This window comes from Suricata suricatta, chromosome 11, assembly GCF_006229205.1.
Source record: "Suricata suricatta isolate VVHF042 chromosome 11, meerkat_22Aug2017_6uvM2_HiC, whole genome shotgun sequence".
Lineage (NCBI taxonomy): Eukaryota > Metazoa > Chordata > Mammalia > Carnivora > Herpestidae > Suricata > Suricata suricatta.
Genome location: NC_043710.1, coordinates 2,681,481 through 2,698,589, shown reverse-complemented (window position 1 = coordinate 2,698,589; position 17,109 = coordinate 2,681,481). Strand labels below are relative to the sequence as shown.

Below are 17,109 nucleotides of genomic sequence, written 5' to 3'. Positions count from 1 at the left end.
AGGTCCCACACTCTGCAGAGGTCCCCACACCCTGGAGAGGTTCAGCACCCTGGAGAGGTCCCCATGCCCTGGAGAGGTTCAGCACCCTGGAGAGGTCCACACACCCTGGGGAAGTTCAGCACCACGGAGAGATCCTGCGGTAGGCACCCTCCTATGGCTGGCTCCCAGCCACTGACCATACATTGTTGCCCCTACTTAAACTGACATTCCAGGCTCTCTCTGGACCAGCCCAGTCACCTCCAGCTCCATAACATTTGGCTACGCCCCAAATCCACCTTGAATGTTCCCAACACTCTAAACTTTTCCTGGGACCCCTGCCCCCCTCCTGAGTTCTGCCTATGGAAACCCCACGTACTCAGCCAAGCATGGTGCCAACACCATCTCTTTCGTGAAGTCCTTATTTGAATTTATCTTGGGTCTTTTTGCCCCTTCCAGACTGAGTTCCCCAAGGAAGTGAGTTGGATTCATTTCTCCCCATAGCACATGGTGGCCCAGCACCTGAATGAATGAAGCTGTAAGACTGATCCCCATTGTTGAGATGTCACTCTGCCAGGAGCCATGCCATGTGCTTCAAAAAACATTAATTTTGTTTAGAGTTTAGGAAACTGAGGCCAAGGGATGAGAAGACTGCCCAAGTTCACATTCAAGCAGTCAAGCGACAGAGGCTGGATTCAAACCCAGATCACAGTGCACAGCCTGTGCCCTTGACCATGGCTCCTTTCTGTCTCTATCCAACTCCACGCACTGCCATCTGCCAGGCCTATGGAGCCTTGAGCACAGCAGCCGTGGTCCCCTGAAGTGATTCTGAATCTTTTTTTAGCCTGAAATTGAAATCACTGATGCTTCAAATTAGAACCCCAAAATGAATGAGCCAAGACTTCAGATTTGCAATAGCTAAACTGCCCACATCTACCTTCTCAGCAGGATTCCGGGCTGCTCCTCAGCCTGGACCACCTGTTCCCAGTCAATATGGAGGACAAAGTGAATCATTCTCTAGGCACAGGAGGGGCTATGGCTATGCACAGGAAAGGGGTCCAGGCTCCCAGACTTCCAGGGGCTCTGCCCAGAGTAGGGGTCTCTTAGGAGCCTTGGAGAGCAAACAGCCCAGTGCTAAGCTACACAGATAGTGAAGACCCCAATGCTGCGAGCCTCGGAACGCCAAGACTGTAATGACAACGGTTTGCTACAGGTGCCGGCATTGTGTGAGGGCCAGCAACAAAAGCAGACACACTCCTTGGTGCTTTTATTTCCTACCAAAGGAATGTTTTTCTGTCATCACTGAGAAGTGACTGGGAACTTAGACCCTAGCACGCCTGGGAAGGGGAGGGTCAAGAGGCAAATCAAGATGGCCGTGCTTACTCTCTGCACTGACCCAGGTGCCAGCAGCCAGGCAGCAGTGGGGCTACAGTCAGAGGCTGGCCAGGAAGCCCAGACCTCTTCCAAAATGAGCACAACAAGAAGGCACAGAGCTTCAGAGCAGAAATGCCCCGAGCTTGGAGAGACCACAGACAGCCACTGGGCCCTGCTCGCCTTTGACGTGAAACAACAGAACTTCACAACTGAAGTGTCAATGTGACTCAAAGTCAAGAATTCACCAGTCGCCCTAGCTTCCTGCTAATATCAGCTGGCATTCGGTCTTAACTTAGTGATTGAATTAAATACCCCTTTAAAATTATTTAAATAAGATGTTCAGAATCTGGGGGAGTGGGTGGCTAGAGTTCATAGGTTGGCCATGTGGGCACCAGCAGGACATGTGGCGAAGCCTCTCACGATGTCCCGAGAGGCAGGACACAGAAACGTGAGCTGGGTGTTGTGGCTGAACAGCCAGATGGAAAGGATGCCGGCACGGGGGAAAGCACCACAGGGCTCTGGCCTCGGCCCTGGGCTTTGCGGCTGGAGGGCAACAGAGGAATCGTGAAGACAAATTCCAAGATTACCGAAAAGCCAGACTTGTGCCAGAAGAGGACTGAATGAGGCAGAGAGGGTGCGCCCTGGGAGCAGAGGGTCAAGCCAGATCTGGAGGCACGGCTGCCGGGGCTGTTTGGGCTCGCAGGTGCGGCCGGGCAGGAGCACGCATCAGCTGATATGCCGTCCACAGAGAGGCATCCGGAAGCCACGGCCGGTGCGCGTGGCACCGTGTGGGTGTGCTCTCTCACTGCTCCGTGCCCGAGACGGGAGTGGTACCCATCCCCTGCCAGCACGAGAGCTGATGACGACTCACTGTTATTATTTGTTCAACTAACAGTCATCGGTTCCTCTTCCCCGTCAGGCACCATGAGTGACAATGAAGGACAGGATGGTCTCCGCCCAGCACGGCTGGCGCCTCAGCCTTCTCACAAGACCAGTGCTCACAGCAGCCCGTGTGCCCGGAGTTCGTGGCCCACGGCCCATCTTGGTGACCGAATTCTCACAGCCTCCCATTTTCCTGACGGGGACACTGAGACCCAGGAAGCATGTGCCGGTCAGCGACGGGCACAGCAACGGATCGGGCAGGCCCCGAGCTTCGTTTCCTCTCTTCATGTCATTTAATTGTGAAGCTGGGAAAGGCTGGCGGACTACCCCCGGGCCTGCCCAACGGGTCGGAGCCCCAGCTCGGTTACAGGGAATGGTTTAGGCAGAGCTGTGCTGGAGCCCGGGTTACGATGTTCAGCTGGAGAAACGTATTATCAGATACTCGAATGGTCTCTGAGGGAAACCCCGGGGCCTCCCTCTTAGCGTCCTCACTTCGGTGCAAACAGAGATTATAAAACAGTTGTAGGCCATCACCAGCGCAAGCATTTAAGACGAGGAAAAGTAATTAGCAAACTCAAGCATCACTTTTCAAGGAAGGATATTGCTGCCTGCTTTTAATTGCAAGGGAAACCTGTTTAGGGAATTAACACAGAAACGGGATCGGCCACTTCAGGGCTAAGAAAACAATCACAAAAACCACAGGAACCTCCAGCACAGCCTCAGGTTGGTGAGCAACAGCCCCGGGAAAATAATTAACGCCTAGGAAAGTGCGCTCCTCCTGAAAGCCACCAGCAACACCTCGGCCACGGAGGCCGAGACGCCTCACAGCTGTGTGCGACAGCGTCTTCTCAGGAATAGCTTTCTATCTGCGAAATTAATACCTGTCAGAAAAGTCACGCTGTCACTCTAGAAAGTCTGAGAAATAGACAAAAGTCTGAAAAAAGAGAACATACACACAATCTCATCACGCAGGGGCTAACACTGCCTTTCCTTTCTCCCCCTTCTGCCTATTTTGGGGGGACTTTCGGTGGTATTGTGCTGATAACTTTGGTTCTGCCCTTTTCACCTAATGTAAGGCGATCCGTTCTCATTAGTAGCAAGAACTCCTTGCAAGCATCATTTTTAAATGCTTTCTTGTGCATTTACAACAGACGGTGATGTCCCCTGAACCTCTTCCCCACAGCCCCGTGGCTTGTTTTTGCTACACTGCACTCGCTGCTCTGCCTGTTTTTAGATCATTCCCTCAGAATGGATTCCTAGATATAAAATTCCTGATTCGGCTTTATGGCTCTTATTACATCCTGTCACATTGATTTCTAAAAAGTTTATGGCAATTTATTCTTTCACATAGCAACATATGAATGCTGTCACCAGCAACGGGTATAGTAATTAAAAAAAAAGCATTTGCTAATTTGAAAATAAAAATTGGCACCTCATCATCTCTTTTCCTTCTTACCCTCTGCCCATTTATCCATCAAGCACATCAGAGTCTCTCACGAATCCCGAGCCACAGTATCACTGAGGCGGGCGGCCTGGGCTGGCACCCCAGCACCTCTGCTCTGGCGCTCCGTGGCTGCGGGCAGATGCCCTACCGTCTCCGTGCCTCCGACTCCTCATCTGTGACAGGGATGACAGCGTGTGATAGGCTCACTGTGAGGGTCACATGGGCTTGTGCAGTGCCCAGCAGATACCCCCTTGGTTACTATAAACAAGGACACGGGCCTCGGTGGCGTTGCTGCAAATGTCATTAGTTCTGATGTGTACTGTTTGGTTGTGTTACAGAAATTCTTCTGATAGAGGATGCTTCCATCTGAGAAAGCGAAGCAAGACACAAAGCTGGGGTTTCCGACCGGAGGGGACTTGTGGAAGGAAGACAGCCCTGGCCTCACGGTGAGGACAGTGCAGGGCCTGCTCCCGTCCTCCAGTCAGACTGACAAAGGAAGGGGTTCAAAAAGCCAACACAGGGCACCTGGGGGCTCAGCAGTTGAGCATCCAACTTTCGGCTCAGGTCGTGATCCCGCGGTTCGTGGGTTCAAGCCCGGCATCGGGCTGGGCTGACAGCGTGGAGCCTCCTGGGGGTTCTCCCCCTCTCCCTCCCTCTCTGTGCCTCCCTGCCGCGTGCACACGTACACTCTCCCTCTTTATCTCTCTGTCTCACTCAACAAATAGATAGATGACAGATAAATAAATAAAACATTAAAAAAAAGCCAACACAAGCAGGCCAGCGGTCGTTATTCCTCCTGACTCTGGAGCCCTGGCAGCAGCCCCTAAGTGACCGAAAGCTGTGGTGAGTTTCCGATCCCGTAGGCGCGGGCCGGCGTCCGGGTCTCTCCATAAACGCTGCCAGGTGACTCTGTCCCCGGCCAGGTTTCGATGAGGCCGACAGGCCACCCAGCTTGGGGAGTCCCTCGCAGGACATCAGAGTGACATCCCAACCTCCACGTCTCCTCAGTGACTTGATGCGACTCTCTGTGTCACCCCTGAGGCCCCTCATAAGTGGCCGCTCCCGCCCGTCCCACGGGGTGGGGAGAGCCACCCAGGATAATCTCGAGGAACTGACGGATGCGGGCGTCAGCACTCTGTGCCCAAAGGCAGATTCCACCTCTGAACTCTTGGCTTTTAAGTTTCTGACAAGGGTCTATCGTTAGCAAACCCAGTCTGGATTGGGTTTCCTGCCGTAACCAAGGGGAATGCAGGCCTTTACCATTCCCGGCTGGCAGGGTCCCCTCGCTTGCATCTGGCCTGCCTGGAAAGAGAAGCTTGCCCTGACTCCTGTGTTCCCTACAGTCCCTGCCACCCCGACCTGCTTCTCCCCGCAAGCACTCGGCCCCCGCTGCCCGCCCCCCCCCCCCGGCTCCTGGAGCTCCCTGGGAAAGCTCTACCTGCCACACAGGGGACCCCGGCCCATCAGGCTGATCTGAAAATGCAAACACACCTGGGCAAGGCACCACGAGGCTCGGACTCCCCCTCAGCGGGTACCCACGTCTCCTCTCCCACATCTGAGATGAATTTTCACAGCCGCCCAGCCGGCTCACCTAGACCCATCTATCCTACTGTAATTCCTGGGCTCACGAGAGCCTTTGACACGGACTCTACTCCAAGGGTTTGCTTTCTGGCGGGGGGTGGGGGCTGCAAAGACACCATCCCTGTGACCAAGGAGCAAACCCCTTCCAGATGCTAGGGCAGGAGGGACATCGATTGGAGGGTGAGGACCCAAGGAGAGCACACACAACGGGAGCCGATGGGCCAGCGGACGGCCGAGGCCAAGAAGAAAGGAGGAAGTCGGGTCAGTGATGCTGAATGAAGACTCAGAGGGGAGACAGCCCCTCGGAAAGTCGCCTCTTGGGCTCCACAGTCAAACTGCGCACGCGTTTTTAAAGAAAAGACAGGCAGCTGATGCTCCGAGTTCCGTCCCAAGAGCAGGGGGGGGAAGGAGGCTTTGCCCAGGGGACGGAGGGGTGACAAGGGCTATCTGCCCATCTTGCGCTCCTTCCGCAGGGGACCCTGCACTTCACCAAGGCTCAGAAACCCCCTTGACTCTAGGGATGGCTTGTGGCCAAACAAGATTCGCCCGAGACACAAGGGTTCATTTCGAACAATCCCTCCGAGGTTGAAGCTTCTCAACAGACAATGTGGAAAAAAAGGTCTGTTGGAAAATGCACGTACCTGTGAGGCTCTAAGTGGCTGATATTCCGGTCCAGCAGCTAGGAGACGCCTCACGGACATTCTGCCTTTTTAAGCCAAGCACCTGAAGGAGACTTTCTGGGCCCCAAGACTAGCCTTGGAGATGCGCTGGGTGGGGCAGTGTTCCAGCCGCCCAGCCCCCGTCCCCCCCGTGAGCACGTGACCCGCAGGGAGCAGCCCAGGGGGGGCTGTGGAGGGCTCACCCCTCCTCTGGGTCTCTGTGACACAGTGACACCAACACGGCACTAATGCATCTCGGGCCAGCCCTTCCTAGAATCCCAGAACTCAGAGGTTACCCAGAACGTAAAACCTGTTCCAAAATGGCAAATCTATTTGCATCCCAGAGGTTAAAAGCAATGTCAGAGGAAGTGCTTTACAAACAGAAGTGCAGAAACTCTTCGTGCTCCCCATCTCCACGGAGGCCTTGAGCTAGCCACGGCCGCTCGCCCTCGCCCAGGCCGGGCACCCGCGGCCGGCGCGGCCGCCAACCCCGTGCAGCTCTGCTTCCCCGTGAGAGGCTCGGGCCCGGCGCACGCTCCCAGGCGGCCCCGCATTTCTCTTACTGACGAGTTTCTCAAGGAGGCGACTGGCGGGGACACACTTCCATCTGCCGCCTTCGTTTATTATTTAAACCCAAGAGCCAGCACCAGCGAGGCCGACCTGGCGCCTCGGTCTCTGGGTCTCTCTGTCTCTGTGTCACACACATGCGCACGGGAGCGGGAGACTTACATCACAACGACATCCTACAGAAGATGATTCAACCAGTCTCTGCATCTTCGTGAGGTCACAAAGCAAGTTAACCCACGAAAGCCCAGCGGGCCCCACTCCCTGTCATCGCGGATGCGCAGGCACCCGAGGTTTCATCCTGGCCAGGCTCCGACCCGTCAACCATCATTTAAATGCATCTTCCAGCCAATGAAACGAGACCAGCACAAGGCGCCTTCTCCGTCTGCCTTGGCTCTGGGGCCTTTGGCCACCACAGTGTCTCTCCCTCGGGGTTTCCGTCACTCCACCAGCCGTGAGAGGCGCTCAGGGCGTCAGGAGTTAGCCCGAGCTCACGAGGAACCGGGAAGCTCAGGCAGGACCAGGACAGGGCTCCCAGTGGCCACGTCTGGGTCTCCTTTGCAGAACGAGCGGGTGTCCGGCCAGCCCGGCGGCAGGGCCACCGCGCAACCCGCCTCATCTACCTGCGTGTGGCTTTCAGTCCTCGGGGTTAGCAGCGAGGACCATGTTTCCGGGAAACGTCAGCTCCCAGGGAGGACCACCTGAGCGAACGATTTTTCCAAGGTACAGCATCCTCTCTTATTCTCAGTATTTGCAAAGAGTAACACATTCCTTTGCACAACAAGACGGAAAGTAACACCTGAGCCTGCAGACGGCAGGGAGCTCAGATGCGCCGGCGGCCCAGACACCTCGCGGGCACCCAGGCGCCAACTCCGGCGAAAGCTCCGGAAACAAGGGCACGTGTGTCTGGTGGGACTCTTCCAATGAAGAGAATGCTCGCTCCCTTCACCTACTGGGAAAAGACAGCTCGCAAAGCCCCTAAATTCACAGTTTTCCTTTGGAACCGTCACCTCACGCCCCTCAGCCCTTGAAGGCCAGTCATCTGACGGCAACATCACCGCGACATGCGAATCCGTGATCTCTCAGCCAGCCATGTGACGGACCTCACGCAGGCGAGGGCCACCGCGCAACCCTTCCCAGCCTGCCTTGTGGCACAAGAGTGGGCGGCGGCCCCTCCTGGTGTCCGTTCGTGCGGCGACCACGGAACCCCACGAGACCCGTGTGCGCCCCCAACATCCAGGCGACCCTGTGTCTCTCCTTCTACCTCCTGGCTCAAGACCAATGGCCAACTCTACAAACACTTCTACCCTCCGAAGAGTGACAGCCAAGGCCTTGAAGACACTCCAAACACACACACGTCCACAGGAAACGGCGTCCACAATGGACGGAGATAACCGAAGGACACGCGTCCAGAGCAGCCTCCGTGAGCGCCGCCAGGTCTGGCCCCACAGCCACGCCGCTAAGGCCGTGGGCCCAGCCCTGAGAGAGTCGGCGCTCTCCCCAAGCAGAAAGATCCAGACGCCTGCGTCCCTACCTCGATCAGGAAGTCCCCGGTCCTCAGGCCGGCCTGCCAGGCCACCCCGCCTTCGTCCACAGACTCCAGGTACTGCAGAGCCGGGAACGCGGGCGTCGGCGTGAATTCCTCGATGGGCGTATCCGCTGTGGAGACAAGAGAGACCTCAACACCGGCCGGGCTGACGCTTCCAAGTCGGCCCCTCACGGGCCCTGAGAGAAAGGAGGCGCGTGGTGTCCGTGGGTCCCCCCCCCCCCACCCCGGGGCAGGGCTCCACAGCCACAGCCACAGGTCAGCATGAGCTCAAGCAGGGACACCACGTGCATTTGGGTGCCCCCAGGCCTCCTGGCCTCTCTGTCGAAAACCCTGGATAATGTGCCCTGCTGTCCATGTCTGAATGTACATGCCTGTCATTTTCTTTAAAAGCATCAGTGACTAAACATTTTCAGTTCTAAAAATGGAAAAGGTCCCCCATAGCCACACAGAGCTAGAGAAACACCACACAGAACCACTTGCCAAATTTACATCTACGTAGACTCGCAACCAAAGGAAGGAATTCAACCTGGAGCCTGGGCTGATCATAACGCTGACCCAGTGGGTGGCTGCAGATTTGGAACCTGCTTGTGACTCCCATCTGCGGGGAGCCGGGCTCTCCACGACCACTCTGCGGCCGGCACCCACGGGAAGGCCGGGCCCCCGGTCCTCGGCACAGCCAGCCTGGGCTTCTGGGCCCCACACAGCCGCTGAGCAAACACCCCAGGGCAGGAGATGGACTTGCCTGGGTAGCCACGAGGGGCCGGGGGGGGGGGTGGCAGGATGAAGATGACCCCGGCAGGGGGAGGGGACAGACATCACTCAGTGAGGGACACACACACACGGGGACACATTCCTCTTGTCTTTCCCTCTCTGGACAGACTGCTCCCGGGAAGCCTGAGCTTAGAGCAGGTGGGGATGCAGCCAGGGAAGGAGACCTTTCCGGAACCGGTGCAGGACCCCGGCGCGGCACAGAGGCTCCGAGAGGAAACTTCCACATGGCTTACCCACACACGCGGCGGGCAGATGTCTCCCCTCATGGGGAGGTGATGCCATTTTGTTTTCTTTTTAAAGGGAGGCCCCCAAGTTAAGGGCTGGCGGTGGGCGCACCGCCGTGGGACGCAGCCCCAGAACCCCCACCACAGGCCACATGACGCCTGTGCTGCCGGCTCAGTCCACGGCAGGGGACCATCTTGCCACGTTTCCTTTGCAAAGTCACCTTAGAGGCGGGCACACGGATGCCTGCTGCACTTGGAGCCGAAGCCCACTCCCAGAACGGGGCAGCTTCTAGGTACCCCGAACTCAGCCCCGGGTAATCGTGGATGTCTGGGACCGGGAGCACCAGATCCAGCCACAGCCGGGCTGGACTAAGCCATAAAATGTAGATTAAACCCATGATTGCAAAAAATAAAGGGTGGGGGGAGGGAGGGAGAGAGAAAGAGAGAGAGCAGGCGAGGGAGAGGGCTCGGTCAGAGCAATTATTGTGCATAGAAAATGGAAAATATTCCTAAAGGAAGCCCGAGTGTTTTCTGAGTAAGGCGGAATGTTAAAGAACACGGTTGTCTAGCAACAAAGTGCCCCCAGGAAAAAGGCTTCTTTCTGAGCTGGGGAGCATTTTCATACGGGCGTGCACACACACACACACACACACACACACACACACACACACACACACACACACGACATGTGAACGTACCCAGGCTGGAAACAGCTGCTCTTACCTTTCGCCCCTCGGAGCACAAATCCAAAGCCTTCATTGTCTTTTTTCTGCAGGACCACCGTCTTCTCCTCGATAACGCAGTCGCTGTAGAGAGAATTCCGGGGATAGCGACCATTATTGTAACCCGTCATCATCACCGTCGCTGAGCCTCCGCCGGGGACGTTCATCATCATAGCCAATTAATCACCCAGCTCGCCGGATCCAGGCAGCATGGAGGAAAGTAAGCAGCACAGGGCGCAGGAGGCGCGGAGGCAGCTGGGGGGCCGGCTAACGGGATAGGCGGGCACGGCACAATGGGGCTCGGAGGGGGGGCGGGCAGAGGCAGAGCCCTGCCCGGGCGAGCGGGAGGAAGGAGTCAGGCATGGTGGGGAGGCCGCCGAGCCGCGGCCGCGCGGGCTGGCTCCCGGCACCCGGAGGCACAGAAAGTAAGTGGCCCGAAGGCACCGAGGGCGGCTGGGCTGGGGCGCGCAGGCAGGGGCATCTTCCGGCAGACGCGGCAGCCGGCTCTTCCTCCTCTTCTTCTTCTTGAAGGGGTTTTTAAAAATCAAATTCTATTCGCTCCCTGCACGAGCCGGCGCCGAGACGCAGCGGCCCCTCCCTCTCGGTCCGAATGAATGTGGTGCCCCCACGATCACCGAGGAGCCCACCACGCCACGGCGGCAGCTCGGCGTCATCCCGCACAGAGGAGCCGCAGGCTGGCGGAGGGGGCGGCCAGGGCGCTGCCGGCGGGGGGGGGGGGGGCTCCCAGCGGGAGGGGGCGGGTCACTCCGGCAGGGGACGGCGGGTCGCGGGGGGCACAGGGAGAAGGGGGCTCGGGGGCTTCCCCCTCTGAGTGACACCCTAAAGCCACACCACCCGCCTCTTGGTACAGCATTTTTTTTTTAAAGGAAAGAAGCCCCAAAGCTCCGACTTTGCTTCAGCTGCCTGAGCCTCCCGTCCCTTACAGCAAGGGCGCGGGGCCACATGACTGTCCAGCCCCAGAGGCGCCCGGGGGCGCAGGGCAGAAGTGAACTTCCTAGCGGGCCACGCAGCTTGGGCTGAACGGGGGCCCTCCCCCCCTCCCGGGGCGGCCTACCCCCCAGAACTCTGCTGCCCCGGAAGTCAGCCGGCAGCTGGAAGGCCAGGCCGCTGCGGAGGGGAGGAGGAGGGGCGGGAGGCAATGTGGAGAGGCCTTCTCCCGGGTCCTAAGGGGCCGGCCACAGGGGGCTGCACGCCGGAGGTCCTGAAGAATTCGGCAGGCCCCGTCTCGCAGGGGGAGGCGGCCAGGGGACGCAGGGAGCAAGGAGTGGGAGCACAGTGCTACCAGGCTTGAAGTCACAGACAACTGAAGGTCAGCTCTGCCCAGCACTAGGTTTATAGCCTGCAGGAGGCACACGGCCCTGGCCCACGGCCCTCTGGGAGCAGCAGGGCCAACCCACGTTGCGAGGCCCCAGGGAAAAAGGGCAGGGGTGCTTGGACCAAGGGATGGGGTGCCAAGAGCCTCCCGTTGCACAGATGAGGAAGGGGCGCTCAGGGAGGTTGGGGGCCACAGCTGAAGAAGGCACCTGTGTGCTGACACACCCCTGCACTCCTGCCTCTGCACGGACAAGCATGCAGCAGAACTTGCCAGGGTGACCCGGAGTTCCAAGAAAGGGCCGGTGCAGCGGGGACACATACTTCCACAGCTGAGACACCATGCAATCCAGGATGACCGGTCTAGGGAAGAGGGGCTCTGTCCCCGTGCTCCCGCTCTGTCTCCTATCCTAGGGATGGAGAGCCCCAGCTCTGGGAGCGAGGCTGTGACCACGGGCCCCTTGGCTTAGCCCACTGCAGCCCATCAGAAAAGGGCAGAAGCAGGGCCTGGGATTCAGGGCCCCTGGAGCCCGTGGGCAGGGCCACATGGCTGGCCTGGCTTTAGTTGGGGACAGGACCACTAAACCTCTGAACCCTCCCCTCATGTTACAAGGCGGCGGGAACAAGCCGTGAGCCTCTGGGGTAACTGAGGTCAGAGAGAGCAGTCCCCACAGCGGAGCGGCGGAGCCCCAGGGAGCCATCCCTTCAACTCCTTGACGGGGAGGCCGTGGCCCGGTGGCTCCATCGGGGCCAGGCCGGTCCAGGTCCTGTGTCCCTCTTCTCCCAGGAAAGGCCCACAAGGGCCCCGGGGCACCGCCCTGGCCCCACACTTCCCTCTGTGTGAGTGGCGCTGGCGAGCAGCACCCCGGAGCCCGTCCTGGGCGTCCCGAGCCCTGACCTCCCCCGGCCGCCGGCACCCACCTCTGCCCAGCCCCGAGGTGAGCCTGTCTCGTAGGCGCCGGGCCTCCTGTGCGCCACCTCTGCCTGCAAGACCCAGTGCTGCCCAAACCCGCCTCTGGCTTTGTGCACCTCACGGGCGAATGTACACTTCCTCCCAGCTGGCCCCCACGCTGAGGGGCTTCTTAGGGGCAGGGCGGCCGGCCTGACGCCCATCGGCTGCCCCACTGACCACACGGGGCGCTCTGCCGTGGAGGGCGAGGGCGGTGCCGGCATCACCGGGAGCGCAGCTCAAATTCCTGCTGTGCTCTGACCCAAAGTCACTCTGACCTTCGCAGCCTCAGTGTCCTGCTCCGCAAAATGGGATCAAGGGCAAGACATGCCATGTGGGCCGAGGAGGAGTCGATGCCCTATCGCGGCGCAGCCCAGGCACGTGGCACGTGTTAGGAACGGCAGCCCCACCGAGTGGGGCCGCTCCTGGCACAGGCCACCTGCTTCCCCCCACCCAGAGCTGCCTGGGCTAATGACAGAGCCCCTCTGAGCCCTCCCACGCCTCCTCACTCACTGAAGAACTTTCTGCCTCACACGTCACCATCTTGCCCCCAACCTGTAGCTACGTCCTGCGTGCTGGGCAAGTGCCAAACTCCTTAGTCTCTGATACAAAGCAGGACTGCCTGTCGCTTTCTCCTGTTTTGCTTCATGACCTAAACAGCCCCCAGCCCCTGCCCATCATGACCCTGTCTTCCTTTTATTCACTAATAGACCTGGGTTTGAATCCCAGAACAGACCTTTACCAGCTTAGCTACTCAGAGCCTCAGTTTCCCCACCTGCAAAGCAGCGGCAATGACACCTGCCTGGGAAGCTGCCCTCTCGTGCCAAATCCCCCGGGAGATGTGGGTCCTGGACGGCATCACTCCAGATGCCCACAGCCCCTTGCGTGTCTGAGGAGGTGGCAGAACGGGTGCAGGCACAAGACAGGGGTCAACCTCGGGCCAGTGGTGAAGGCCCCCGGGGGGGAGAAGCCTCCACCCTCCACCTAGAACAATCCCTAGATCCCGGTCGTGCCCAGAGGGTAGGAGCAGGTCAGCCTCGCGCGGTGCCTGCTCTTGCGGCTGTCGGAGCCCGAGTGGAAGGGAAGTCCCAGGCCATTACGAGCATGGGGTCCTTGCGGCAAACCGCAGAACGCAGCGGGAACGCAAATGTAGAGTCATTCCCTTGAAATGAGCTCACGTCTAGTTTCCTCCGAACGGCACAGCCATGCTGCGTCCCCTCCACCCCCACGGATCGGACGGGGCAGTCCCAAACCCCCGGCCACAGGAAGGAACCTTCCCGGAGATGAGACCCTCTCGAAGGCTCCTTCTGCTGGTTTGTGAGTCTAAACATTGTCTCGGGCTGACGGCCACGGTCGTGACCAAAAGCTGCGGTGTGGAGACCCAGAGGCCACCCCTGGCCAGCCGCCTCAGCCCCTGCCTGGTCCCCCTGGTCCCCCGAGCCCCCGCCTGGCCCCCCCCGCCCCTGACAGCACACTTACTCTCCAGGCGCAGCCCAAACACAGGGAGCTAACTTCACAGGGACGGCGTCTATGCGGGCCCCGTGCTATGGACCTTGGTGCGCACTTGGAGGCCCACACCACCTGGTCCCTGGTGACAGGGTCTGGTGAAACCAGCAGCCCGGCCCCAGTGATAACGCTGCACCCCTGCTTTGCACCTGCCCCTTGCTTGGGACCACGGTCACTGCCCAGCCTTCCTGCACATTTTCACTCCCTGAAATGCTCTACCGATGGCCTTGTGTTTTACCCAAGTCCTCGCCCACGGGCCTCGTCACGCCTCACGGCCCTGTTGTCTGCTGTGCCCGCCCTGACCCTGGTTGAACTCACAGGCCCCCTGAATTGGGCGGGAGCCATCCCAGATCATCCCAGCGAGGGGCCGGGTCGCACACTCTCTCCCCCGGCCCGAGTCTCTGCCAGGGCCCTTCTCACCCACTAACCCCTCAACTGTGGGCCCCCCGAGTGCAAACATCACCGCTTTGTTCCTCTCTGAATCTCCCCATGTGCCACGGTGTCTATTTTGTGAGATTCTACCTGTGTTGACTGACTAAACAAACGTAATCTAGCTGTGCTGTCTTCAAGTGTGTTTTCTGATAGCGTTGATGAACCCAAAATGGACCCTTCCTTGCCAGTTTCCTGTAGCAGGAGCTGCGGAAGACGGGGGGGCGGGGGGGGGGCGGGGAACAGGGCATCTAGCCCCACCAAGTACAGTGGTGTAGGAGTGCACAGTGCAACTCTACAGGATGCTGTTTACATGACGGCCGTCCTAGAATCCTGTATTTATTAAGGCTATTCTGGCACCAGCAAAGTGCCTTGAGGAACTGGGGGGACTTCTAGTTCACATGAAGATGGAGCACAGACCACCGGCTGCCTTGGAGGGTTAAGCCGTGTCCATATTGAGCCACGTCAGCTCTGGGAGTCAAGGCCATGTGGAAGCTCTCCGTGCTCTCATTCACCCAACAGTCCCACCACACGCCACAGTAAGCGTTCCCTGGATAAACTTGGAGCAAGAGGATCATGGGAAATCAAGGCTGGCCACATGCCACTCCTGGCGTCTGCCTCAAGGGACCACAGGTGTCCAGGCATCAAGAGGCTTGTATCTGTGGCCCGAGGTCCACGGTTGCACAGCGGCCCCACAACGGGCCCACGGGGAGGACTGGGAGGTGGTGGGTGCCAGTGAGGACCGATGACCATTGGCATTTGGGTCTGTCAGCCCCACACAAACTCCCGTGTAGAGCCACAGGGAGCCAGGCCGAGGGTGGCCAAGATGTGTGCCCACGCGGGGCCGTGGGCGGCTCTGTCTGCCCTCTCCCGCACGGGAAAGGTCACGGCGGGCAAGCTCAAACACGAGGACTGCTGGGGGAGACAGTGGGCTTCACCCACAGCTCTCGGGATCTGGGCTCAGATGGGGCTGTCACACCGAACATTTCCTCCCTGCCCCTCTGGGGCCAGGCCTGGTGTCGGGCCAGAGCTCAGAAGCAGTGGGGGCCACAGGGCCGGCCATGCGCGCTCGCTGGCCAGTGCCGCCGGAGCTCCCTGAACACCCCGACTGCCAGGGGGTGGGCTGGACACCTGCCACTTTGCAGAGGACAAACCAGGTCCAGTCTGGCCCTTATGGAGATGGCGGCATAGCGGGTTGAGTAGCAGGTCCTAACTCCGGGGACATGGGCACGTGCCCTTGTTTGGAAACAGGGTCTTTGCAGAGGGTGTGTAGTTAGGGATGACAGATGAGATGAGTCTGGATGAGGGAGGGTCCTGAAACCAACGACTGGTCTTCAAGGAAAGAGAGAGAGATGTGGGGCAGAGAAGCCAGAGGCAGAGATGGGAGGATGCGGCCACAGACCAAGGGTGCCAGGGATGGCGGGCCAACACCAGCAGCCAGAAGACGTGGGAAGGATCCTACCCTGGAGCCCCTGGAGGGACCCAGCCCTGCAGACACCTTGGGCTCAGACTTTCAGCCTCCAGAACTGGGGAGAGGACGTTTCTGTTGGTCGGAGCCTCTCGGCTCATGGTCATTGTCATAGACGCCTTGGGAAACCCAGCGAGCAGGAAGGCGGGTAGCATTCCAACAGTCACACCGACATGCAGGACACAGTGCAACGAGAGCCAGAAGGGGGCTGGGGGGCTTCCTGCAGGAGGGGGGCTGACGCACGAGCAGGACTGAATGGGTCATGAAGCTAAAGAGGGGAAGAGGGAGAGAACATTCCAGAAGGAGGAGAGGAACTACAAGATAAAGGTTCTGAGGCACACTGAGGCTGGAGGAACCGGTCACACAGGCCATGGGTGACCAGGGGATGCAGCTGGTGGTGACAGGCCCAGCACAGAACCCGCTCCTCCCCAGGGTCACTGAAGAAGGCAAAGGCCACAGAACACAAGGTTCCACCTTCTCACACTGGCCCTTTGTGGCCGGGCCTGAATCTGGCTGGAATGACCCACGGTTGACTTGCACACTGGTGGGAACTTTGTCCAACAACCATGTTTCCATGGAAACAGTTCATACACGACCATCTGCTGCTGCTGGTGACAACTGTCCCAAGCCACCAGCATCAAGCTCAAGTGATGTGCAAATCATCAAGATGCTTGGTCCCATGGCGGGAGCCGGATGTCAGGCGAGGGGCAGGCACGCACACGGGAGGTGCCTGGAGTCGGCCGGGTTGATCCCCTTCGGGGTTGCGGAAGGGGGCCTGCAGTGACGCAGGGTGGCGGGCAGCACGGACATTTCAGCAACCAGGCCCCACAACCCGGCCCCCGGTGGCCTCAAAGCTTTGTGGGGTCCCACCCACAAGCTTGTGACCTGGCAAACCAAACCTCCCAGCCATGAAATCTGCAGCAGACAGCCACGTGCAGGCCGGCCCGTGCTTCACGGATTATCTCTGAGATCTAATGCAGGGTCGACCTCATGACTCATGACACTTTGTCTCCACAAAACATATCACTTCCTGCAAAAACCACGTGCAAGCCGGGTTTTCTCACTTTGAAAGGATTTCTGGGTTTGCGGCCAAGGGCAAAGACGCTGCGGGAACCTGGGGGGAATCACCGCGCGGAGCTGCTCACGGGACGTGGCTTCAAAGGCAGCCCTCCCCAGCTGATCTCAGAGCTTAGCGGGGGCCACGCAGGGGAGGTGGGTCTGGGCTGGGGCCGTGGGGCCTGGGGGGGCCCTGGAGGACCCCCGTGAGGGAGGCTGGCGAGGAGCGGCTGGGGGGGCGCCGTCTCCAGGGCAGCGAGACGGAGGCCTCACGTCGGGCACTCCTCTGGCGAATGCACCCGGTGACAGCCTGATGCAGGCGGGAACTGGGACGCTATTAGAAAGAGGGACCTCCAGGGACCAGGAATGACAGTGGCTGTCCTAGAAATTTCCGGGCTCTGCCAATCAGGAAGGACGAGGTGAGACAGAGAGCTGTCAGCTCCTCTGCGCGGTGCCGGTGGCCTCAACAGGTGTCCCAGCTGGGCAGAGATGCCAGGCGCGGGCAGGCGGCCCAGATCGCTGTGGCGGTGCTGGCTGCAGGGAGGCACAGAGGGCCGCTCCGCGGGCGGGCAGGGGCAAGGCCGGGCCGCATCCTTGGGAAGGCCTGGCAGCTGCGAGCAAGC

At 59.4% G+C, this 17,109-nt stretch overlaps 1 protein-coding gene and 1 long non-coding RNA gene across 2 annotated transcripts in view; one reads left to right on the top strand and one right to left on the bottom strand.

Annotated features, from left to right (window-relative positions):
- SHANK2 (SH3 and multiple ankyrin repeat domains 2) overlaps positions 1 to 17,109 on the bottom strand; it is a 463,461-nt gene that overhangs the window by 127,456 nt on the left and 318,896 nt on the right. The window contains exons 29-30 of the mRNA XM_029957270.1: positions 9,748 to 9,830; positions 8,015 to 8,139 (exon numbers count right to left, since the gene is read on the bottom strand). Coding sequence (XP_029813130.1) covers positions 8,015 to 8,139; positions 9,748 to 9,830 — 208 coding nt within the window. The remainder of the gene's footprint in view (positions 1 to 8,014; positions 8,140 to 9,747; positions 9,831 to 17,109) is intronic.
- Positions 10,575 to 14,086, top strand: LOC115306407. The gene is made up of 2 exons (XR_003915327.1): positions 10,575 to 12,016; positions 12,314 to 14,086. It is a non-coding gene; the product is annotated as an uncharacterized LOC115306407 (long non-coding RNA).